The sequence below is a fragment of the Trichinella spiralis genome, assembly GCF_000181795.1.
Source record: "Trichinella spiralis strain ISS 195 chromosome Unknown Scfld5, whole genome shotgun sequence".
NCBI lineage: Eukaryota > Metazoa > Nematoda > Enoplea > Trichinellida > Trichinellidae > Trichinella > Trichinella spiralis.
Genome location: NW_003526944.1, coordinates 4,848,780 through 4,873,854, shown reverse-complemented (window position 1 = coordinate 4,873,854; position 25,075 = coordinate 4,848,780). Strand labels below are relative to the sequence as shown.

The 25,075-nt window shown below is 34.7% G+C and overlaps 11 protein-coding genes across 11 annotated transcripts; 8 read left to right on the top strand and 3 right to left on the bottom strand.

Moving 5' to 3' along the window:
- The first annotated feature begins 675 nt into the window (after positions 1-675).
- Positions 676-4,127, top strand: Tsp_09198 (large tegument protein). Its single transcript, XM_003375570.1, has 14 exons — positions 676-751; positions 803-894; positions 1,000-1,070; positions 1,270-1,322; positions 1,377-1,633; positions 1,761-1,791; positions 1,851-1,906; positions 2,028-2,260; positions 2,305-2,692; positions 2,774-2,948; positions 3,011-3,090; positions 3,297-3,463; positions 3,540-3,918; positions 3,975-4,127. The coding sequence occupies exons 1-14, from the start codon at positions 676-678 to the stop codon at positions 4,125-4,127; spliced, it is 2,211 nt and encodes a 736-aa protein (XP_003375618.1).
- Positions 4,128-5,291: 1,164 nt separating this feature from the next.
- On the top strand, positions 5,292-8,311 carry Tsp_09197 (peptidase, S1C family). Its single transcript, XM_003375569.1, has 9 exons — positions 5,292-5,303; positions 5,556-5,655; positions 5,887-6,041; positions 6,300-6,388; positions 6,441-6,642; positions 6,706-6,930; positions 6,992-7,118; positions 7,211-7,382; positions 8,230-8,311. Exons 1-9 carry the CDS (start codon positions 5,292-5,294, stop codon positions 8,309-8,311), a joined length of 1,164 nt encoding a protein of 387 aa, XP_003375617.1.
- Positions 8,312-8,402: 91 nt separating this feature from the next.
- Positions 8,403-8,972, top strand: Tsp_09196 (60S ribosomal protein L24). The gene is made up of 3 exons (XM_003375568.1): positions 8,403-8,462; positions 8,530-8,678; positions 8,831-8,972. Exons 1-3 carry the CDS (start codon positions 8,403-8,405, stop codon positions 8,970-8,972), a joined length of 351 nt encoding a protein of 116 aa, XP_003375616.1.
- A 649-nt stretch (positions 8,973-9,621) lies between these two features.
- On the top strand, positions 9,622-11,556 carry Tsp_09195 (hypothetical protein). The gene has a single exon (XM_003375567.1). The coding sequence runs from the start codon at positions 9,622-9,624 to the stop codon at positions 11,554-11,556; it is 1,935 nt and encodes a 644-aa protein (XP_003375615.1).
- A 398-nt stretch (positions 11,557-11,954) lies between these two features.
- Positions 11,955-14,447, top strand: Tsp_09194 (WW domain-binding protein 2). Its single transcript, XM_003375566.1, has 8 exons — positions 11,955-12,016; positions 12,141-12,240; positions 12,307-12,538; positions 12,598-12,744; positions 12,808-13,002; positions 13,070-13,101; positions 14,108-14,224; positions 14,274-14,447. Exons 1-8 carry the CDS (start codon positions 11,955-11,957, stop codon positions 14,445-14,447), a joined length of 1,059 nt encoding a protein of 352 aa, XP_003375614.1.
- Positions 14,448-15,099: 652 nt separating this feature from the next.
- On the bottom strand, positions 15,100-15,604 carry Tsp_09193 (hypothetical protein). Its single transcript, XM_003375565.1, has 2 exons — positions 15,549-15,604; positions 15,100-15,457 (listed from the first exon to the last, which is right to left on the bottom strand). The coding sequence occupies exons 1-2, from the start codon at positions 15,602-15,604 to the stop codon at positions 15,100-15,102; spliced, it is 414 nt and encodes a 137-aa protein (XP_003375613.1).
- Positions 15,605-15,779: 175 nt separating this feature from the next.
- Positions 15,780-16,852, top strand: Tsp_09192 (major facilitator superfamily domain-containing protein 8). The gene is made up of 3 exons (XM_003375564.1): positions 15,780-15,856; positions 16,355-16,523; positions 16,586-16,852. Exons 1-3 carry the CDS (start codon positions 15,780-15,782, stop codon positions 16,850-16,852), a joined length of 513 nt encoding a protein of 170 aa, XP_003375612.1.
- A 36-nt stretch (positions 16,853-16,888) lies between these two features.
- On the top strand, positions 16,889-18,536 carry Tsp_09191 (major facilitator superfamily domain-containing protein 8). The gene is made up of 8 exons (XM_003375563.1): positions 16,889-17,000; positions 17,051-17,227; positions 17,456-17,552; positions 17,622-17,756; positions 17,815-17,918; positions 17,982-18,175; positions 18,241-18,308; positions 18,359-18,536. The coding sequence occupies exons 1-8, from the start codon at positions 16,889-16,891 to the stop codon at positions 18,534-18,536; spliced, it is 1,065 nt and encodes a 354-aa protein (XP_003375611.1).
- Positions 18,537-19,383: 847 nt separating this feature from the next.
- Positions 19,384-20,056, top strand: Tsp_09190 (zinc finger protein). The gene is made up of 2 exons (XM_003375562.1): positions 19,384-19,795; positions 19,839-20,056. The coding sequence occupies exons 1-2, from the start codon at positions 19,384-19,386 to the stop codon at positions 20,054-20,056; spliced, it is 630 nt and encodes a 209-aa protein (XP_003375610.1).
- Positions 20,057-20,161: 105 nt separating this feature from the next.
- Positions 20,162-20,658, bottom strand: Tsp_09189 (transcriptional regulator MarR family protein). The gene is made up of 3 exons (XM_003375561.1): positions 20,623-20,658; positions 20,376-20,505; positions 20,162-20,295 (listed from the first exon to the last, which is right to left on the bottom strand). The coding sequence occupies exons 1-3, from the start codon at positions 20,656-20,658 to the stop codon at positions 20,162-20,164; spliced, it is 300 nt and encodes a 99-aa protein (XP_003375609.1).
- Positions 20,659-21,232: 574 nt separating this feature from the next.
- On the bottom strand, positions 21,233-24,487 carry Tsp_09188 (3'-phosphoadenosine 5'-phosphosulfate synthetase 2). Its single transcript, XM_003375560.1, has 11 exons — positions 24,428-24,487; positions 23,805-23,882; positions 23,488-23,599; positions 23,190-23,425; positions 22,880-23,137; positions 22,687-22,812; positions 22,522-22,633; positions 22,263-22,468; positions 21,861-22,158; positions 21,558-21,790; positions 21,233-21,481 (listed from the first exon to the last, which is right to left on the bottom strand). The coding sequence occupies exons 1-11, from the start codon at positions 24,485-24,487 to the stop codon at positions 21,233-21,235; spliced, it is 1,968 nt and encodes a 655-aa protein (XP_003375608.1).
- Between the last annotated feature and the right edge of the window lie 588 nt (positions 24,488-25,075).

Here is a 25,075-nt window from a genome sequence, read left to right as displayed (position 1 = left end):
AAAATATTTTAGCCACTTTGTTTCAGAATGAAGATATCACTTTTCCTGCCATGCTTAGTGCTGCTCATCCATACAGCAAAATATGCAGAAGTAAGTATTAGAAATTTATTTTTTAAAATTTCAGTTATCCACTATAAAAATTCACATCATTTATTTCATGAAGAGCAATTACATTTTATAATAACAAGTATTGATTAAAAATTTTACGCACCTCAAATTATACAAATGCAATTCTTTATTCAACTGAAACACTTAATACTTGTAAAGAAATATTCTACTAAATTTATTTCGCATATTATTCAGGCAGCACGAGGCAAAACAGTAGTGGTGAATTATAAAACTCCTGCTGGACAAAAAAGTAATTTTATTTCAGCATTCATTTATAAATTCAATACAAATGTGACAATACATTTTTTTAGGCAAAGCCACAGTAGAGACAATGAGGGATCAAATTAAAATGGTAAAATCATTTATGTAAAATGTCACAAATCAAATATGCATAATTTCATAATCTAATCTTCCACAATATTGGACGTGTTTGGTATTTACTCTAACTTTACTGTCTAAATTATTAAAAAAAGTACTACATTTAATACTATAGCTTTTCTTCTTAAAGCATCAACTAAATTAGAAATACAGTTATTACTCAAAACATATTCAAATATTTATCCTTAAATGCTAACTTTACATCTTTGCTCCTTACAGGGACGATTTTACAGGATACTACAAAATTCTAATAATTACAAACCAAGTAAGTTAAAGTAAAACATTTGAGTATTTCTATAATATAATTCATTTTTAGAGCAGACTCTCAGCGATAAAAAACCGTCCCTCATAAACAACTCTCCTTCGGCTGATAAAACCCCCAAATCACCAACAAAACCCTCCCCAGAGGTACAGCATAGAAAAGATGCACGATATATATATATATATATATATATGTGCAACGTTGTGCAAAGCTATGAAATTATAATTCTTATTCAAAATACATATTTTTAGAGAACACCTCCGGTCATAAGAACAGACTACCCAAAAATAGAAAGTGAAGATAGTTTTCTTAACGTGCATCGGTAATAACTTTTAATAATATATTACTTTTTCAACATTTCAGCAAAAGTTGAACAAAAAAATCCAACTCCTAAAGCAAAAAGTCCAATACGAAGAGTAAGCAATTAATTATATGATTTTTTCACTGCAGCAATTTTAACAATTATGCAAAACACAACATCGTTGAAAATGAAAATAATATAAATAAGTGCATCAATTTAGAATCCATTCTATGAAGCAATGGTGGAAACAAACAGAGAAATCGAAAAATGTAAGTTAGTATTTGTTCAAGGAAAATACCATCTAAAGCAGAAGTTCTATTATTCTAGCGCGACAGACAAGTGGGAAGGAACAAGTGCCAAAACAACCGTCACCAACAATTCCCCAAGCGCCAATAAAGCGTGAACCTGAACCACAAGAACCAAAATTCAGGCCACAGCCCCAGCCCCAACCCCAGCCCCAGCGTCAACCTCAGCCTCAGCCTCAGCCTCAGCTAAAGCCTCAACCGCAACCTGCAAAGCAACCAAGCCCGAATATACAACCACAACTTCCTGAACTTCGTGATCCGATGGCTGGAATAAGCTGGGTAATTAATCAGAAGGCTTTCAATATTGCTTTTTCTACATCAAAGAAAATTATTAAACTGAAAAAAGAAAAGCAACCTTAATTTAAAATAATTTGAATAAAAAGCTACTATTTTCTGTCTTATTTAGGAAGCAAGAAGAAAATTGCCACGTGACACTGGTATGTACATCCAATTCACGAACAGCAGTTGAATCTATTAAAAACGGATCAATTTACAGATGTGTGGTCAGATGAGTCAGAAGAAAATATATTTGCAAATGCAAAAAGAGTCATGGTAAGAAAACTTTATACAAGATAAATTGAAATCTTTTTTTGTCAAAAAATTTTCATAAAGTTGTTTTAAAAAGGCAGTTTTTAAAGATGCATTCAACTTATTAATTTATTGCTATTGCCAGGGAAATAGAATAAGCTGCGGTGACTTCAGCCAATATGGAATCACAGCAGACGACTACTTTTATGCAAGAGAAGCATTTCCATGGTCAGCGTTGATTGTCAAAAAAGGAAGCAATTCTTTGCATTGCTTGGCAACAATTATACAATATGGTAACCAGCAAAAATATTCCAACAATACAGACATCATAGCCACTTCATCAACATGCATTGGGTACCTGAATGTGATCTATGCGTTGTATTCTTTGTTTAATAATATTCCCTCTATTTCTCATTTCACAGATATAACAGCTATGAAATCAAACATGAACACTTCGTCTACTCAGGAAGATACGACAAGAATACATTTCACAAAATAAACGACAATCGACAAGATATTCAAGAAATCATTATGTATTCCGATTCCATGTCAAACCCTTATTTGACTGTACTACGTCTGAAAAATCCAATCATTTTCAATTTGCACTCTCAGCCAGCTTGTCTTTTACCAACTAATCAAGTATATCAACCGGAAAGATGCTTCCTCAACGGTTTCGATTTACAACAAGTAAGAGTGGCTGAATTTGCCGCCGTCCTGACGGCTGAAAAACCATGCACCAAAAGTCACTATCCAGAACTGGGCTTACATACTGGAATTTGTGCACATTTAAAATTATTCAAACATACACAGGTAAATTTTTTCAAAAAAAAATCATCATTTTAAATTATTTCAAGCAGACGGTGAAATAATTTTTGTTCAATTAATTATTAGTACAATGGTGGGGCGTTGACTTGCATCCACAACGGTAAAGCCTATCTGTACGGCAGCTTCAGCTTCATATTCCCGCATGGAAATGGTCTATTTAAAATGACCGCTCTAATATCAGAATATTACAATTCGAAAAAATTCGCCGCAGAAATTCAACGCGACACAACTGAAATTTCCCGTAAAAAACAATTCAACAATGTAAATTTAATTTTATTGAAAATAAAAAAAAATCTGTTTCAGAAGACTCTCCGAATTATTTTGCTGAATCAGACGATGTTATAGCTAGCATATTGAAAAAGCTTTATCCAACAGTATATTGGGTAAGAAAATTTCAAATTTTATAACTTTAACGTACAATTCATACCTGATCTTATTCTTCTTCAGTAGTTGCATTTGTTCAAATTAATGTACATATATTTCTTAAATTCTTCAATTGTAAATTTACATTCTTCCGCCGCGCGCAACTGACAAATAATTTTCCAAAATAAATATTACAAAAATAAAAAACAATAATTATTATTTCTAGCTCCAAGGAAATAAACAAAGCAACGCTAATACTCAAGTATTTCATTTAATATATGATGACATTAATCGAAACTTCTCGGTCGTTTGTACCGCAACGGCTGTTTCCTACTATGGAAAACAAATTACAACTGACACATTGATAACAAGTTCACCGTGCACTAGAGGAAGGTAAAAAAAGTTCTCTTTTTCCACATACGCTGACGTGAAAAGTTGCTTACACTTCACATATACTAACTAATTGCAGAGTTGGAGAAGATATTTACGTATTCCCGGGATTCTCTCGAGGAGGAAGCACTCAAATGTACAGAGTAAAAGATATCATACTTTACCAGCCAATCGATGATCACATGAGACAAATCAAAGCCAGTTTAGCACTGTTAAAACTTTTCAACCCAATAACTATTGAACCCCCTGCTAAATCTCTCTTCCATACAATACAGTACAGGAGAAATATAGCAGGTAGGATTGAAATGTGCTACGTTTACGGTTTGAACAGACGAGGTGCGGTCGACGAAACTCCAGTGCGAATTGTCACTCCAGAAGCTTGTGAATCAGTTTTCAGTGGAAAATTCGATAGAAATCACATGATCTGTGTTTCAAATCCAAGCACAATGCTGTATCAGGTACAGTGTGTCTTTTTTCGGCAAAATTTTTAGGCGTTAAATTTAAATTTTTCCAGAGCATTGGAGCACCTTTGATTTGCGATTTCGGCAATGAACGCTTGCAGATTGGAGCAAAATTAAAGTCAACCCACAAATACATTACCAGTGATGAAAAAGAAGAAACACTAGAGATGTACATCAGTGTTAACGAGTATCCGCAATTTGAATAATTTCTACCAACCCTGATTAAATAGATTTCAATAACAAGAAATGCTGCATTTTCTTGCGTTAATGTTATAAATGTATGAAAATTATTGTTAATAAAAGTTTCTGATACAAAACATGTCCTTTTTCTGTGATATTAATGCAAAATAATGAGCATTCAACTGATTTACAATTGAACTTTAAATCAATACATTGCGGCCACATCGTATCTGCATAAAGTCACTAGTCATTAATTAACAGTTTTTCAAATTCAACAAAATCATTGTAATCAAAAAATACAACTAAATGGAAATTCAACTGCACCATGCAAGACTGAATTAACGAACACTGATCTACGTGAACATGTATAGTTCCCAACTTGTCAAATGTTAAAAATCGAAGAAAACAGTGAACAATCAAAATACAAAAAAAATTAAAACCAACACTTACAGAAGATTGCTGAATTGAAGAACACAAAGTATGGCATTAATAAAATAAGCCACGATTAAATAAAAAAATACTTTTATAACATTACTTATCGTCGTGCTCAAAATGGTGCTCGTTGAAATTCGATTTTCAGGTTCAATTTGTATATTGCACTTTGTGCTACTTAAATGTCGCAATGCATAAAAATGAAATACTTAGGCATTTCAATTTTCTTGCTTTAAACATTTTTTTATTGCGATATGCAATTCTTTTTTCATATTCCAAACAAAAACTTCATCTTCTCTTGATTTTAAAATATGAATTCTAAAACTAAAATATATGAATTTATATTTATAGCATTATTGAAATCAACTGGAAAATTACAGAAATAGCACACGCCAATCTTACAAAATCTGCTCTGAACAATTCAAAATTGTGAAAATGGTATTTCAAACGAATCCTGTAAATTACGCTCCAGCAGCTGAAACTATGGAACTACAACATTTTAGAAGAAATGGTCAAATTTGGCACTGAAGCCAAACAATAACTTCAATAAATCAGTGATTTCGCCATCTAATAACAAGTAACAAGTTTTGTGTAGCTGTCTGCAGCTAATACAGTGTGTAGAACGCAACATCCTCCTCACGGATGTATGATTGACATGACAGAACTTATAATTTTCATATTTTTGAAATGCATTTTAACCAATTTTGAACCAATTAAGAAAATTCATTTTTTCAAATAAACAATAATAAAGTTAGTGTATGTTTACCTACGTAAATCAAAGTACAGTAATAGATTCATTAAAGAACTTCATTGCTTTTTACTGTATTTTTGATTTTATTATTTTTAAAAAGTATAAACTGATTTTGGCACTTTTTTCAGATATTATGTAATACTGCAACAGAATTTTATGCAAGATTTTTGATTTCTGAAATCATTTACGCGATGTTTTTAATGCAATGCTTTGATATTAGTCATCTAAGATTACATTGTAAGTTGTTCTGAAATATTTTAAAATTTTATAGCAGTTGAAATTGTTTTGTTCGGGAAACAGTGCCATGTCAAAATTAATCCGCTTTTTACTACCTTTTCATGGTTCAACGAGTCGCACTTGGAAGCATGGAAGTAATATTACTTTTAGATTCTTTTGATATGTTTATTTATAAGCATAAATTTATTTTTACTTGTATTTATTTTGTAAATTTGTATTTTGAAACAAATAAATTTTACTCTTTAGGGAATTTATTTAATTAACGAATACATACAAGTAAAGTTTTTGTTATTTTAAGTAATTTGTTTCTGTTTTAAAATTTCATATTCTGCATGCGAAATTGATTGTTCATGTAATTTTTGCAGAAATCTGTAATCACCGAATAATGCTTAATGTTGGTCGATACACCGCAATTGCGACTACAGCAGTGGCTGGTTTGGCTGCTTTATCGGCTTGCATTTTTTATAATAAAAATCACATGCTGAACACAATACCAGTTCGGAATATGCACGCTTTCCAAGTATTCATAAACTTTTATAAACTGGAAAATTATTATAAATCACACCATATAATTTTCTTTGAAGAATTATATACTTTGTAGTGTATTTCTTTTTTATATCGAAACAGTATAAAATTGCAGGTTTTCTTTGTAAACGGGGAACAAGGTGCTCTCGATTAAGTTCGCGTTTTCAAAAAGCATGAATATATATTTTCTTCGTAAAATATGCAGCATTTATACATTATTATTGTTTAATGGAGTTATGAAATTATTTTACAGTTACCGTTCAAACCGAATGACTATAATTTTATCGCTGATGTGGTAGAAAAAGTAGCTCCAGCGGTAGTTAGCATTGAATTACAAGGGAAGTAAGTGTCAACGTCGTAGAAATTTTCCATTTAGTGCTGATAACTCATTTAGGATACCGTTTCTTGGTCAGACTACACTATCAAATGGATCTGGTGTTATTGTTCGTTCCGACGGATGGATATTGACCAATGCCCATGTTGTGAACAATGGCCGCCGAGATGTATATGTAAAACTCTATGACGGTCGAGTTTACGAAGGTTTTGTGAAATATATTGACCAATCATCTGATTTAGCTGCCGTGAAAATAAATGCGGTACATTGTTTTCATGCAATTATTATCTTTTTGTTTATTTATAATTTTGACTTTTTTCTAAAGACAAATCTACCTTATCTTAAATTAAAAGAAGGAAAAGAAGTCCGTCCTGGCGAATGGGTCATTGCTTTGGGCAGTCCATATTGTTTAACAAACACAGTTACTGTTGGTATAGTATCCAATGCCAGGCGACTGATCAGTGGGCATGGTCAAGAAAAGCCGATAGAATATATCCAAACGGACGCGATGATTACAACGGGCAACAGTGGTGGACCATTGGTCGATTTAGTCAGTTGTGTTCTTCTTTGATTTTATATTCTTAAAATTTGCATTATGTTCTTATTTTGAGGATGGTGAAATAATTGGCATTAGCACAATGCAAGTTACTCCAGGAATTTCTTTTGCTTTGCCGGCTGATCACGTGAGCAATTTTTTTCAAAAGTGTTGTCAAGCTGAATTGCAAAGCAAGAAGACTGGTAAAATATGTTCAAAATTGGAATTCTATCAAATATTTCTACTCAATGCCGCATAAATGATAATAAAGTTAGTTGTGATTATTTTCATTTAGAAAGTTATTTTCCGAAATCGTTGGACACGAAGAGAAAATGTTTCTTGGGCATCACAATGTTGAGTTTAGATAACAACCTTCTGTCAGAACTGCGACAAAGAGATCCAAACTTTTTCAACGTAACGCATGGAGTGCTGGTTCACAGTGTAGTTCTAGGCTCTGCTGCACACGAGTAATAAACTAATAATGATGCAAAAATAAAGTACAATATGTAACAATTTATTTTGATATTTTCGAAATGGAATCGAGCCTGGTGATGTAATCATTGCAGCTAACGGAAAAAAAGTATACTCTGTGGCAGATGTTTTAAAAGCTGTCGGTAAGAAAATAGAGAAAAAATATTATAAGTTCAAGGAATTTATTTCGATGCTTTAGAAGAAGGCAGCTTGTTGACGTTGATCATTTCAAGACGTAGGAAGCTCGTTGAAATACGCATCCAACAAGGCAATAAATAAAATTTGACGAACTGCGATTTTTCATTAATAAATTTGTTATTAAACTTTTTCCTTTTCTTTCCGTCCTTTCTGCATACATTCATTGTAATATTGTTAAAGTAAACTGAAAAACTCAATTTTGAAATTACTAAAGTGTGGGTGTTTTAATCATAATTTTCATATTAAACGAAAATTAACAAATTACTTCTCATAATGAATATATTCTTTATATTTTATTGCATTTCATCTTGAAATTAAATTTATTTAAATCTTTTCAAATATTGAATGTCTTTTTAAATAATTCAGTGAAATAAAAATAATTTAACAACAGAAAACTACAGTATGGTCATAATTAAACTTGCTTTTCTAATACTGTAATAGCATAATTGTCGCATTGTAAGCGCATAAATTCTGCACTATTTGTGGGAGGTAACTTTTATTTCGTTTTCTTTTGTTGATTGAAAATTATCCATTTTTATATTCAGTGCAGAGTACTGCTGAAAAGAGTTCAAATTTTCAACCTGTACAATGAAGTAATTTATTGGACGTTATGCAATTTTTATTTTATTTGCATACATAATTTAGGACAGAAACTTGTAACTTCAGTGGTTATAAAATTCATCCTGGCAAAGGGAAGCGAGCTGTTCGCAGTGATGGCAGGGCATGATGTTTCTCAACGCTTTGTTGCTGTTTGTTCAATTTTGATGTTTGTTTAGGTTCATATTTTTATAAATGGAAAGTGTGAAAGATCGTTTAGAATGAAACGAAACCCACGTAAGACATTGTGGACAGTGTTTTATCGTCGAAAGCATAAGAAGGTTAACATCAACCGTTTACTTGAATTTTCTTCAGACGCATTAAGATTGGGAATTTTTTCTGCTTTAGGGTGTACATGCAGAGGAAGTGGTGAAACGCCGTGTGAAACGAACCACTAAATTTCAAAGAGACATCGGCAAGCTTACGGTTGAAGATATTTTAAAAAGGCGAAATCAGAAGCCTGAGTTTCGACAGGCACAGCGAGAACAAGCTGTGAAGTAATTTATCAATTTTTCATTTTATCAAAGATTAACTGAATAATATGCATTAATTTTAATAATATTAATAAGAGCGTTTTTTATTTTCATTTCCCCTTTTTTTATAAATACATATAATTCGATGATTGCAAATTTTGTTACATTTTGAACAGAGCAGCCAAAGAGAAAACTAGAGAAGCAAAAGCGGCTAGAAAAGCGGAAAAAATGCGAGCTGCGCAGAAAGCTGCAGCAGGACGCATGAAAATTGCAAAGCCTGTAAAACAGCAGGCTCCGAGAGTTGGTGGAAAGCGTTAAAATAGTTTATTAGCTTTCTTTCAAAATAAATCTTATGATTCATTTTTATGTGTTCGATGATTGTCATTGTGCTGCAAATGTGCAACATTTTAATTATTTAAAGTTAGTTCTGAGACACTTTATTTCATATACTACATTCTTTATTTGTGTTCATGCTCATATCTTCAATGGAAAATATTTGCCGGCAGACTGCATATCACGTTAATGAATGAATGAGATTGAAAATCGATACATCATAGTCAACTGAATAGCCAATAAAATAGCATAAGTAAATCGCTGGTTACCGATGAAATGCCGTACAAGCTATGAGCGAACAACCAATCACACGAAAAGGCGGTGTGGAGAAAATGGGAGCGGCCGAAATCGGAGTGCCCAGTTAATAATGTATGCGTATAATTTAAAAAGACCGCACTCGCGCTGTAGATTAAAAATTTATTACTGTCTTTCACTTCTTTTATCCAATAGCCTGATACTTGAAATAATCGTTCTCATGAAAATGTATGGTTGAATGAAAAGTTAGTACAGTAAGAAAATTGTTCTTTTAATTCTTTCTCAACATACTGTAAAGGTGTATTTATTTTTGATGTGATTTTTAAATTATTATCAATTTTATTGAATTATACAAAAATTTGAAAACACCACAGGTATTATGTTCACCAATTGCTCAACTTCAGTTGCAAACGCTGCAGAAAGTGAATATGCGTATTTGTTAAATCAGATGGTCAATAGCAATGGTAGCATTAATTGGAAAATTCGTTCCGAACTGCAGGCAGTTTTAGAACAGAAAATCTTGGACAATCCTTCAGTGGCTGTGGAGGAATGTTTGGAATTGTTTTATTGGAATCGTTGTTATAAAAATTGCATAGACATGTATGAAAAGCAGAAACGCAAGGACAGAAGATCATCCGAATACTTTTCAAGCATTGACAGAAATTTTCAATATTTACAATTGTTCATGTATAATGGCATTCTATTTTTGGAAGATTTTATGAACAGAATTTTAAATACTTCTGGTTTGTCAATCGACTGGTTAGATTTTCATGTTGTCGACGCATTTCATTACGCCTCAGAAAAGTCCTTTAGCAGCGATGTGCCAGTTGATGTTTGGCATTATTTGATTCAGTTTTGCTTGATTCACATTGGCGACTTTCACAGGAAAATGTTGGACTTTGATCTCGCCGAAAGATGCTACATCCAAGCGACAAAACTATGTTCCAAAAGGGGCCATGCGTTCAATCAGCTGGGCATTTTGGAAATGTCCAGTGGTCACAACGTTCAAGCACTTTATTTTTACACTCGGGCGCATTGTTGCGAGGTGAGTTTTACAGGCGCTGGTGCAAATTTGGAACAATATTACAAGGTGTTAATTAAGCAGTGGTTGAACTTGCCCAATGCAACCGGCGAGCAGCTGTTTTGCATTTTCCAAGCGCTTTTATACCTTGGCGACCAAGTCAGTAGGGTCGAAACGACAATGCTGTCCTTTTTAGCAACGCTGAAGCGTGCAATTAGCACTGGCCATCTGAATGCTTGCCACCTTGTTTGCATGTTGGTGATCACGTTCGGCTCTTTTTGGAAAATTGACAAAACATGTATTGCGGACGTGAAGTCGCCTGATCAGCTGGAAGATCAGTTGAGCTTTTTGAAAAAGTTGATCATTGAATTTTTGCAGTCATTTCTGACTATCCTGTTGTCTTGTGAAGAAGCGCAATTCAGCGTGGTCGCCGATACGTTGTACATTTTAATATCTTGGATACAATATCAGTCGCCGAATTTTCTGCTGGTAAACAATTTTCACACCGACCAGAGCCATTTGTCCTCATTGGCCAAGTTTCTGAACAGTTTGCAGAGAAATAAGCAGTTTCATGTGAATACGGTTAACAGCGCTGCGGACGAACAGCCACTACCAATTGATGTCAGTTTATTTGGTTTTCTACCGTTGGCCGGAACATTTGCCAGATTTGTTTCAACGGAAGAAGCGGATACTTATGCAAATTTGATTTTAATGAAACGCTTGGTGGAGTACGGTAAGTTTGTCGTTCGAATGGTCAACGATGAGCAATTGTTCACTAGCAGTATTGTACGGTGTAATAATAATCAGGAAGTGTTGCAATTCAAAACGAAATATTGTTCGTCACGTGATCAATTTGAAAGTACCGTGGACGCGGAACAAGATTTCGAAGAAATTTCAAGCATGTGTATTTCGGATACCGCTGGATTGATAAATTTAGAAAAAGATGCGCATGGAATCAACCCCGATCTTGCTAGTCTGCCCACACCTTGTGCACCAAAGAAATTTCCCTCATTCGAGCAGTCGACATTGAAAAACAGATACAGCCGGAATTTTTCAAACCGCTCGAAACAACAAGCTGAAATAGACAAACAAGCTGAATCGCCTTTCGATTTCGATGCATTCATTCGACGGCTACAAAACTCCGGAACGTCAGCACCAACGTATGCAAAGCAGGATGGCGGCAAGACATCGGAATTTAATTCTGGTAGCGTGTTGCAAAGTACAAATTCCATGAGAAAACTGAACTCGCTCGAAGAAGCTGCATCAGTGTTGCCGAAAACACGAAAATTATGAATTTTATGAAGTATTTCTCATCCAATTATGCAATATTTCTTCCTCATTTTACAAATTGTAAAATAATGAATTTTAGTCCAGTCACTTTTTTGAAATTTTAATTCTTCTTGTTGAAGTGATCACGTTGCTTGTTAAAAATATATTCAAGTGTAAATATTATTATCTGTTCAATGTATTATATATTTTGCTATTAAATTAATCATTTTGAATAAACTGAATTTTTGTGTTTAATTTTTTATCTGAAATTTTAAATTATCGTCAAAAGTAAACACAGTAAACAAATCAAACTTGATTTTCAACAAATGTTTACATTGGGTACAGCATTGTTTGTGACAGCGATTCAGCTTGTTGCATTTTAAAAGTTGGTCGACCAGCGTAATATTTTTAGCTGATTTTCAATGGCAGTAAATGTCGATCGTACACCTGACGGTAAAGGAATTGTACTCTACAATGGTGAACTGTAAGTTTTTAAATACTAAATAAATAAATAAATAAATGACAGTCAAATAGATTTTTTTAAGTAGACGGTCATTATTTCAACTGTTTTTGTTAAATTTTGCTCATAATTTTACCGAATATTTTAGAGTTTTGTTGTACACAAAACAAGTGAATTTGCGATTGAAATCAGCAGAAAATTTGTTGAATGGTAACAGATCAGGTTCACTGTATTTGACTACTCATCGCGTAACTTTTTCTTTTGTCCATTACGTCATTAATATTAAGTTGGAAATAAAAATTCCTCTTTTTCAGTTAATTTTCACTTCGGAAAGTAAAAAGGATCCGCTGCAGTCTTTTTCGATTCCATTTCATTGCTTACGTGATGTTAAGCTTGAGCAGCCCGTTTTTGGAGCCAATTATTTGGCAGGTGATGTTATGGCGCAGCCGAATGGCAATTGGACTGGTGATGCTAATTTCAAATTAATTTTCAATCATGGTGGTTGCATAGAGTTCGGTAAAGCTATGCTACAAGCGATAGAAGTTTGTAAGAAATCTTTTTTTCACCTTTCCGATTACTATTTTTTGCATACTATACCATTTTAGCTCGAAATGTTAACAGCTACAATTCTCCACCACCATACGTTGCTGTGGGCGGTGATATATTTCAACAGCCACCTCCGTATTATATGTGTCAATCTGCTAATGTATACGGAGTGAACATTCCTTATCAAGCATTTGAACCACCACCACGTAAATGTTTCAATCAGTTTTTTTTCTGATTTACTTATTAATCTTTTTATTGAATTCTTTTAGCGGGAGTTGTTTTTGTCACTTCGGCACCCCCACCGTATACCGGTTTATTCGTTTCCACTCCCGCAACCGCATCTGCAGGTGGGGCTTATACCGCTATGCCAGCTAATCCACCGCCGTATGAAGCTGCTGCCACTAGTTTCAATTATCCGCCGATTCCAACTCCCAGTGCAACTGCACCACCTTATCCGACGAATGGTAGTGATTATTTTTTTTGGTTAATGATTGAAAATTTATGTTCATTTTTGTTAAAAATTAATTTTAGGACAAAACGGCGCAAATGAGGAGAACACCACTGTAAGTACTTCACTAGTTACTATGATTGAATTTATTCGTTAGAAACGCTGAAGGCATATTGCTGTGAAAAACTGAAGTTTAATCCGATATTGACTGTTACCAATGTTTTTAGAAAAGCAGCCCTCCTGAAAATCCAGACTTGAGAAAACGACGCTGAAAAATTTATTGGCAAATATATGATCTTCGAATTCGAAATTTGTGAAATTGATATTTAACCGTTTTTGTGCTGTCTGAACAAGTGCTCGTCGTTCTATATTGTCAGCTTTCGATGACCAATTTTAATAAAATAAAAATGTGTGTATTTTTAGAACATTGATTATATGAATTAGTGGAAATGATCAAAAACATCGTTTATTCACTATATTTTTTATTGTTTTATAAAAACAGTTAAAAGAACATTACATTTTTTGGGTCAAATGTATAAATTTAAATAGCTGAATGCTTTTTACAGTATCTTTGTCGGTTAATAAGCACATGTTGTCATGCCGTGCTTATAAATAGATGCTACCTGAAAGCGGTAGAAATGTGTTCGAACTTGTCTAAATTTATCTAATCAGCGTATGCCCAATGAATTCTGTATGCGCAGTTGCTCTTTAATAATACCTGCATTACTTTATAAGGCAGAGTTACAGTACATTGAAAGCTCGCTATAATTCTTGGTAATATAATTCATTCTAGTATATAAGGAATGTAGGTATGCGTATAGTAAATTTTATCCCAAGAAGAGCCTATAAATTTACTTTCACTGACAAGTGGCGAGCTGTTATTTCAGTTGTAGTTAATTTATAGTTCAAGTTTATAGTTTTTAATTTACTTTACATTTAACATGAAATTTAATTTGCTTATTTAATGTCTCCTCATGTGGTTATCTTGTCCGTCAGATTTAAGTGATTATTCTTTTATTATTCAATTGTGAAAAACTGTTTTGAAAAGACATAAACTTGTAAAAGATGGAAAAGTTTTAAATTGATAAATTAATTAGAAAGTAAAAATCCTTCTTTGTCAGTTCATCGACATGATTAGAGCTGAAGATTTGGAAAAAGAATTGCGTAAGTCTGGAAAATACTTGATTCTTGCCGAAATTCTTCGTATTCGCTTGGAAGAATACGGTGTACAGGAGAAGGTATTTGAAATATTGTTCTGCAGCTAGATTTTTTAATTCATTCTTTCAGTGGCGTGAGATTTTTCGTCAAGCGTTGGAAGAAGGCTCAGGAAAGGTGTCGCTTACTTCTTTGCAGCAGCATTGGTTGCCCCTAGCTCGTGAGGCTGTACCCGAGTCTGTGAAGCAAGAGCTTATATCTCAGATATTGAATTGCTCACTGAACATAAAAAATTTAATTATTTGAATTATGAAACTTTGAATTTTTATACTGATGAGAGAAAAGTAAAAAATGAAGTGAAATGAACATTTTTGATAACATTTATTTCTAATGCAAATCGCCTTCACCTACTGAGTCAATTCGAAGAATAGTAAAAGATTATAAAGTGAAGAAAGCTTCATTCTTAAATTTAAACCAATTGCATCCGATAAACAATTGTTCTTTCAATGTTTACATTACTGTATTCCTACTGTAAGTTAATTTGCGATTGTGAAAAGTTGAATTATTCAGTTAATTGCTCAATTGCTGTTTCAAAAATTTTACAGTTGTACAGTTGAGGTATTTTTATAAATAAAAATTTCTTACTTTTATATTTAAGCTTTCACTATTACAAAGTAATTAATTTAGAATTCTGATTGTTTTCTTTTGTTGTCGATGTATGTTTCTTTGAACTTAAACTTTGGGTCAGGTGTTTCAAGTGTTCATTGATGATGCTTTTGAAAATTTCGAATTTGATTTCAGAATGACGTTAAGTAACTTTTATTAGTTATTCAACAACAACAACAGTGTAACGTCATTTCAATGTTATGAACGCGTTATTTTTTTAAAACAAACGTTCTAGTTTTTGGGTGTGATTGTGTGAAAAGTGAAATTTGAATAAAAATATTTTGTAATTTTTTTAGAACATTGACCAGTGGGTTTGACGATGCTGAAAACAGTTTTTGTCGGCGCTTGGAGCGGTGTTCGCTCGTTGCACAAAACCGCGGCTCAGCGTGCCGCAAGCCACATGCAACATCCCATCGAAGGTATCTATGGCGAGCAGCGTGCCGAGCTGATTTCCCAACTTCGTGGCGATTACGACTTTGGACCGGCCTATTTCAAACGGGGCGTTGGCTCGAAAGAGCAACCGAACATGGTGCCCAGTGCGTTTGAAAACCGTTTGATCGGCTGCATATGCGAACCGAGCCAGTTGTACATTCACTACATGTGGCTTCGTAAAGGTTTTCCTCGACGTTGCCGTTGTGGATACTGGTTTACTTTGACAGATGAAGAATAGACATTAGATATTGAATTTTTCATCAGCTTATCACGTGATTTTTATTTCATTGTTTGCAATTAAAAATATACGGTAGATAAACTTGTATGGGCGCCTTTTTCAACCAAATCACATTTTGCGTTATCATTTATTTTAACAAAAGTAAACAACCAGTCGATTAGATTTGAATTTGAAACTTTTTCCTTACAAAATGTGCAGACGTGGTAATAAATAAATAAATAAATGTCAACAGTTAATATAAACAAATATTTTTATCTACACAATTTGCATTATGAAAAGCTGATAGAAAAATTTTAGAAAAGATGCATTATATTGCTGAGAATAATTTTGAAGTATGTTTTGAAATGAATCGTGCCGTTGCCTACAGAAAGGCGCGAAAGTTTTCAAATTTTCTTTTTATCATTGGTTCGTTATGACGTAGGTATACAGTTGTTGGCCACACTGTATATAATCAGTGGTGTAATTCAAATTTTTGTTGCTCAGATGTGATCAAAATTTGATAAGTGTCTTCATTGAGCTGAATACAATATTCTTGCTATAATTTGCAAAAGTATATGGAACATATTGTTTTTATTTAATGACTTTTTTTCTACAAACTTGAATAATTAGCTTCGTGTTTGTGTGTTTGAACAGACAAAGTAGAAAGTTGTTTTCCGAAGTAGATTTTTCACATTTGGGCTGTTTACTTTTTCTAAAATTTTCCCAACTTTTGTTAGTGTGTCTCACTATTGTGCTGTGAAAATGATATCCAAAAGCTCGAACTCTCCCACGCTTGTATGCAACACTAAAAATCGCACCAACGTTACACATTGGTAAGGAATTTTTTGAAAATAATATTTTAATTTTTTAAATAAGCAAATTGAAGTTGACATTTCAGCAGTGGTAAAATATTCGAAGGTTCGGCACCAGAAATTTCTACATTTAATGTTGAAGAAACGACAAATCACGTCCGCATTCGTTCCATGATCATTGTCGATTATGTTCTATTTCTTCAATGTTTGCAATATTCAATTTATTTTTCATCACTCTGGCCATTCATGAGTCAAGTAATAAAAAGTCAGTCATTATTCAAAATGGATTTTTTAATATAATGAAAATCCCTTTCTAGATTGATCAACAAGCGACAACTCTGTTCTTCGGCTGGACAATATCCGCTTACAGTCTTGGTCAGCTAGTCTGTGCTCCTTTGTTGGGATTTTGGAGCAATCGGACTAAACAGTGCCGGACAATATTTTTGATTTGCATCGTCACAGCAATTATAGCCAATACGATGTACATTTCCGCAGAGCTGTTTCAAACTAATCAAAGATTCGTTCTCTTGATTGCCCGACTGTTTATGGGTTTGGCTGCTGGTAATTTTGCACGCAAAAATTAGCATGCTGGTTAATGTTTGCCTGTATCCAACGTAGGAATGAACGGAACTGCGAGCGCTTACGTGGCCGTTTCAAGCAAACAAAGTGAACGCGGTCGTGCCATATCGGTGGCCACTGCTTGCATGTCTTTCGGCTTCATCGCCGGACCAGGTGAAATTTAATGTGTTTCAATTTCATAATTGATAAGTATCATTTTTCAGCTTTACAAGCCGCAGTATCATTCATCAGCTACCCCGGATATGTGTACAGTGTTTTTCATTTCAACTTGTACACTGCGCCAGCTTACATTGTCAATGTTCTATTTATGTTATCTTTCGCGTTGATATGGTTCAATTTTGAAGAAGTCTACGCCGGTCTGAAAGAACATCAAACAACAAGTAAATTTATTTTTTTATACTGATAAAATAACTACTTCAATGAAAATACTTCACAGACGTTCTTATTTGTCCACTGATATCTTGGAATGGAATAATTTTAAATCACATTTAAGAAAAAAGAAAATAAATATTTCATATGCAAATTTTTGACATTAACCATAATGATTGTCAGGTTTTTTATTGTTCAATTTAAATGACAATGTCCAAGTGAAATAAATTACTTTTTAGACTTCTTAGACGTTATTCCGTTGTACAGCAAATGGGCAGTCGGTGCGTTGATTTGGTGTTGGTTTTGTGTGTACACTGTTCTCGTCAATTTAGACACGTTCGTTCGTTTGTTGTTTTCCTTTTTCTTTCCATCTTAAAGCAATTTTATGCAAATGAATTGTTTAAGAATTTCAACACCACTCAGCATGATCTATTTTCAATGGAGCAGAGAAGAAGCCACTTTGTATGTTAGTATACTGGTTGGTGTCGGTTCCGCTTTGTCCGTGCTCATCTACATCTTGTATGTATTCTACTTTCACAGGTATGCATTTTGTCTAAATTTGCATATTATACGTATGCAACAAGTAAGATCGATTTAGATTCGATTGTCGTCGTCTAATTTTCTGCGGTCTTGTGATCACTTTGATCGCACTGCTCGTCTCTTTGCCGTACGATTTTTGGCCTGATCAAATTGTCATACAAAGTTGGACAAACAATAGTTGCATTGTTGAAACAATTTGTTTGATCTTGAATTTAATTTTTCAAGGTGAAAACTTGTCGACAAATAATTCCACCGCAAGTCCGGTCGGCTGTGACAGCCAGTTTGTGTGGTGTCAGTGGACCAAGGTGGTTCCGTTGTATGCATTTGTAATTGGTGTTCTGGGAATTTTCCTCGGCTTTCCTCCTGTCAATGTAGCATTATCAACATTGTATGCAAATGTTATTGGACCCAGACAGCAGGTGATTGGTTGAGAAAAATTAATTGCAAATTTCAAACCGCTTTAATAAATTTTAATTTTATTCAGGCAACTTTGCAAAGCGTCTTGACATCTTCCGGAAGTTTGGCGCGGCTTATCAGTCCCGTGGTTACTATGTATGTGAAATGCAATTGTAAAAGTTTCTTTTTGATAAACTGTTTTGAAGGAAAATATTCACCACCAGGGGCCCGTTGGTTGTTTGGATCGAGACGATCGTGTTCGCATTATCAGCAATGATTGCACTTGTAGTCTTTTATCCAATTTTAGTTCCACTTGAGATTAATCCAAAATTGAAAGCTGGTCAATCGTTTATTTACGATCAAGGAGTAGTGACGAAATATTAATAAATTTATTCTTATAGACAATAAATTGAAATGTTGTCCTATTTTCCAATTAAAATTCAAGTATTCATTTGAAAATTATACATTTTGAATTGTTTGATTAATTTCAATACTTGTAATCAATACGTTCAATTTTCACCGTTGGTCAATGCATTCTCCCGTGAAAGCGAAATATACTTCCACAGCAGAAATGATACACAAACGTACGGTTAGGTAAATTGAAGATAATTTAAAAAATTTTTACATTTCAATAATACAAAGTAAACATTCTACTAGTATGTATAATCATGCTGTAAATGTAATTACAGAATTCTACTTGATTTTCATTTTTTATATTTATTAATTGTTTGAGTTGGCAGAAATTTATTCTTATAAATGGTAGATTGAAAAATTTAGCAATTTCATTTCGTAGCCAGTTTAATAACATGACAGCAAAGTCACACAAAGTGGTATCTTACTGTATTACAGTAAACATTGTAATAAATGTTTTAAACAATTTTTTCTCCCTTTTATTACAAACTGAGAACAATTAATAGCAGTTGTTGAAATTTACGTAAGTGAAAATTAATTAATCTCTCAGTTGTTTTTAAAATTTTAACATTTAAAATATTTACCATGTATAACAACAGCTAGTTCGAATTAACTGAGTAAATCACACGAATTCTTTTTGTACAATTTTAGTTTTCTTTCAATTTCAAGTTGAAAAGTGTTGCTGATGATATTGATCGATTGAAAAAGTTTACAGACAAGTATTTGTGATGTGTTTATATTTCGATATGTTATGTGATAATTTTTGTGGAATAAACGTTTCAATACCACTGTGAAGGAGGGTATTGGTATTTTCACGACGATGGACCAGCAGGAAAGTGGTGAAAGTGAGGGCACAAATGAGAAACAGTGCAAATTGTGCAAGAAGGCGTTCGCCCGGCGCAGTCATCTTCTTCGTCACATGCTTTGTCATAATGACCAACGTCCATATCAGTGTCAGCAGTGCGAGCTCGCTTTCAAGCAAAAACCACATCTGGACCGTCACGTGGAAAGATTCCACATGTCGAGTTCGTCGTCATCTGCCGAAAAATGGTTCAAATGTTTGGTCTGCTTGAAACTGTTCCGCACCGCATACGAACGTCACCGCCATTGCAAGGTGATGCACAGCGGTGCCGGCGTTTCGACCGACCAGCCCAATTATCGATGCAAAATTTGTGGCAGGACTAATTTTTCCACCAGACAACAGTTCGACAACCACATCCAGTGGCACAGCGGTAAGCGGACTTTCGTCTGCTGCTACTGCAACATGGCATTCAGAAGGAGATTCGTGCTGGAAATCCATTACCAATCGCAGCATGGTCGCCTGCGTTGGAAATGTGTGGTCTGTCGACAGTTGTTCGGTCAACGGGTACAAGTGGAACGGCATTGCAGAAGAGTGCACAAAGAGCAACGAGTTCCAAGTTCTCCCAAGCAGTTGGAGCCCGGCAAGCGAGTCTGCATCCACTGTGAGCAGGTCGTCGACAGCACTCAGCTGAAAAGGCACATACAGAGAATGCATTTTTTCCAAGTCAAAATTCCCATCAAAGCTAAACGCAAGCAACAACAACAACAACAACAACAACAACAGCAAGAACAACAGCTTATTGCAAATGTTGAAGACGTCGTCCATCCACGGCTGGCGCCCAAACATACCGAAGCTGTACGGCCAGAATGCGACACTTGCACAATAGCGCTTCTGGTGCACATCCACGAACACTGCGAACCGCTGAGCCGGCTGAAATTGCACTCATTTTTGCCTTTGGACGTTCTGGAACGAGATCCGAACCTGGTCGACTGTGAGCTCGACATGCTCACCGACGTCAAGCCCGGCCAAAATGTGCTTCTCTTCTTGCCGGTAAGCTGTACTTGTGCCAAGCCGCAGACGAGCAGCAGAAGTGAAAAATTCGGCTACAAAATCATTTACACTGCCAATACAGCGTAAGAACTTATTTCTCTTTTTGTTCAATTATTTATTGCTTTTACTTTTCAAAGTTCCATTTTGCGTCTGGCATAGGATTGTTTTTTTCAAATGGGGCAATTGATAAGTTTTCAAATTTCAAACTTGTACAATAAATTGGCTCACTGTGTCTCGCTCCATTTTGTTTTTTTAGTATTTTCGTGTCCTTCAGTGGCGATTTTTTTTGTTGCACTAGACATTTATGCTAAATAAAAGAAAATATCCGTCCAAAATTCGATATTTTTTATTTGTGATTTTCCATTATTTTGCTCAACTGTAGTATATAATTGCAAATGTAAACCTTGAATATCGTATACTTTTTCTGTCAAGCATACTGTATCAAACTTATTTTCAAGAATTATTGATTTTTTTCCAATTGGCTGTGTTTCCCAGTTTCAAAAAGGGACTGTACGCAGGTTAAAGTTAACACGAAAGAAACGAAATAATAAAATCAAAATTTACAGATTATCGTGATAATTTTTAATATAAACACATCCATAACGAACAATAAATGAAACTGTACCAAGATATATGATAAAATTTGGTAAAACATTTCTTGTAAGAAAAAAAGGCAGGCACGGATATAGAACCAAATCACATTACCAGAAAAACAAAAAAAAACAATCGAATCGATGTGATAAAGTTTCTCAATCATGCTTTTATATGTTTAATGCTTGTGTTCTTTTTCTTCTTATTGCTTTGCTTTTGTAGATTATTATTGTACAGTATTTTGTAAGCTGCGATAATAGTTGGCAAGAACTTCCCAAGCTTTGGGTGCCATGAATCCGTCCGGCGGTTGGGCACCTTCTCGAGCAATTTTTCGCATCCTCGATCCGGAGATGAAATCGAATTCCTCTTTTCGACTGGGATCGAAATAATCCATCTGTTGCGTTCGTTTATTATAGGCAGCCACTTTGAATGGTAAAATTTCCACATCACCAAGGCCGGGTGTCATGGACAAAATCTGTGTTGTAATGAAAATTGCATTTTCAACTGAACAACAGAAACAGAAATTCAATTGTAATAGTTAAATTAAGTACTTTGCTTCCGTGCGTCGGGTCGTACAAATAATCGCCTGTGTCTGGATGTTGAATTCCAGCAGGATCGCGACCGACGATGTAAAAGTGAATTCCAGCGGCCATGCGAGCTCTGGCATGCCACATCACTTCCGTCGGACCAGCGTAAAGCATCGGTGATGGAAATATTGCCAACAACGTGCTTTCCGGATCCAAGACCCCTTCTTCGAGCAACGTTTGGTGTTGCTTCATTCGAACTGAAAAGAAAATACAAGAGAGAAAATTAAGCAAAATTCATCCACACCACCAACAACAACATTGGACAACCTGCCAATGGAACGTCGTCATCTTTTGTCCATCCACCGAGTGGATGAAGCAGTAAAACTGGACGCTTGTAGCCACGACTGATCAACGTCCGTTTCGTGTCGTTCATAAGCAAGGCGTGGCCGTTGTGGATTGGATTGCGCAGTTGAAAAGCGAAAATCGCATCGGCGCCCATTTCCACCAATCGTTGACGAATTTCCATCGGCGTCAAACGGTACTGATCCAAACCGTCGTTCCACTTTATAGGTTTCAAAGTTTTCACTTCTCCGCCAACTAGCCAATCGCCGGCTTGCATGATCATCTTTGAAAAATGAACAAATTTAAAATTCATCAAAAAATTTTCAACATTAATCCTGAACATGCTGAAAACACAAACCGTGAGAATAATTTCATTTCATCATTTACCTTCACCGTCGGATGGCCAAGATGACAAGTGCCAAATTGTCTGGCACATCGTTCCTCTTTACGATGCGGGTAAAATTCTGGCTTCAGCAAAATGGCAATCGTGTGTCCGTCGTAGCAAAGTGCGATCAAATCGGCATTTTCTAGCTTCGCTTTCTCTTCGCTGGTTACAGGCAGTACTATTGGAATCGATTGGCTGATTGTATTTTCTGAAAATTTAGAAATAATTAAATTTTCAAATAATTATTAATTAATTAATTACCTTCAATTAGCTGATTGAAATGCAACGTTTGCAAATATTGCGTTTCGGTCATGAAACCGGACAACGGTGTCGCCCAACCTTCAGACAATACCTGCAGCCATTGCAGGTCGATCTAGGAAAGAACATGGCGTTCGATGTTATAGAATCAGAACAATATCCTTACACCTTTTCTAAGCTCAGCTTCGGCATCTGCGACAAGCTTGCCTCCAGTCTGAGTCGTTCGCTTTCGTCGACAAACAATTCACGCACTTTGCCACCGAGGCGCATCAACGCTTCGTCTGGGAAAATTCCCTGCAACGGGCATTACAATTATGCTAATATATATATATATTAACAATTTTCGTTCAACTCTGCTTACTCGTTCGTGCAGATACTGTAATACTCTTTGTACACACTGAATGACGGTCTCTTCGGCAGCGTGTAAAATCAGTTCTGGATTCTCTGGAACTTCATAAGCCGAATCAATGCCGGTAAAATCCAAAATTTTCCCAACACGCGCTTTCTCATATAATCCTTTGGGATCGCGACGTTCGCACACTTCCAACGGTGTGTCGATGAAACATTCGATAAATATTAAACCACTATCCTCGTGTATTTTACGAGCTCTACGACGATCCTGAAACCAATCGACTTGATGAAACCAATAAACAACAACAACAACAGCTTACTCTTTCAAATGGACTGATAAATGAAGCGAGAGCGATGATGCCTAGATCTGCAAACAGTTTCGCCACTTCTGCTACTCGACGAATGTTCTCTTCTCGATCTTCTTCAGAGAAGCCTAAATTTTTGCAAATCCCATGTCTCATGTTGTCACCATCCAAGCCATAAGCAGGCAAGCCGACGGAGCAGAGCACTTTTTCCAATGCGAATGAAATTGTCGTCTTTCCTGATCCACTCAAACCTGAAAAACCAATGAACAATTATTTTAAACAATTTAAATTTGAAAAAAAGAAATATATAAACCTGTAAACCAGATGGTGCATCCACGAAAATTTGGATATTTGCCCAACGCTTGAGCGCGTTGCTCACGCGTCACGCGGTGACTTTGGGGTGTAATGTTGGTGGCTCGCGATTCCTAAAAATTTAAATTTAAAAACAATGTTTGGAAAATATTTTCAATCACTGACAATCATCCATTTGGGAAGCATTTCAATTAATTACAGCCATTCGGCTGCAATTGAAACATTCATCAATATAAATATTCTCTATTCGATTGTCCAAGTTTTAACGGAATTTGATTTTCAAAATTATATATTTATAAAAGTGAATCATAAAATTACAATTCCACTTCGTACTAAGTTGTTTGTTATTATTATTTCCTTCTTAAGATAATTACTAACACGAGTTGGTGAATTTCGCTTAAATAATTATAGAATAAGTAATTGAAAAAGAAAAACTGATCAATAGTAATAATGTAAAGTAACAATTTTCACCTTTGTTAGAAAAAAAAGCATTTCTCTAATACAAACTGTTCTAAATTGAAATGAAACAGAAATAAGCTGAGGTCGAACGTCGCAATCAGGGCATATTTCACTTTTCAACACTTGTCTAATTCACAAATGCAGGCCAAGCTGTACGTAAAAGAGAAAATGAGGAAGGCTGCACGTAGACAGAGCATTCAAAATAGACCGAAACGAAAATCTATTTACTGAAATCATTTCAGCAAAGTGAGATGAATTAATTGCAAAATACTTTCATTTTATTACTGTCCTATTGTTCATTTTATTCCAATCATTATAATATCAATTGTTGAAAAAGTAAGAAAAAAATGTATTTAACTTGTTAATCAACTCACTTTCATTTGTTTGGAAAATAAGAATTGAACTTTTATCATAAAAGATATTAATAATTGAATAATGAAATTATTAATGAGAAAAGTTAGAAATAACACATGCACACATACCAGACGAATTCGCTTGCGTGCGGGAATCGTAACGTTGAACAATTGTAATGGAAATTCCATCTCTAACTTAAGCTTCTAAAGTGATTACGTCTGTCAATAAAACGTGCACTTCAATAAGGAGACAATATTTCGAAAAAGGCTTCCTTTTTACAATTCCTCCTACACTGCTGAGAATGAAACTGCTTAAATAACAGTTGTGAAAGGCGAAGAATCGTAAAATAAGTAATAGTGACGCTCTACTTCGTCAATAAGAACAAGAACAATCACATAAACCGGACGAAACAAGTAACAATCGCTTGGGATGCAACGACCGAAACAAATTAAGGGCCTTGCGTTTCAACAATGATGACGTAATTCCAAACAACAAATTTAATTAATACCACGGACCAACAACACAATATCCAACGTGGAAGGAGGCGTTGAATGAATATAATTAAAAATTAATTTCAAAATTTCTGATCCCCAATAAAACAACCTCGAGCTATAATTAGGAACAGCAAATCAATTTTACAGCATTTTGTAAATTTATACAGAAAACTGACAATCACGTTCAATTTTTCATAAATCATTTTATTTATTTATTTCAAGAAAAATAAAAAATTATTATTTGAAAATATGTCATTCGACATGTATTCTGAACTGAAAAAT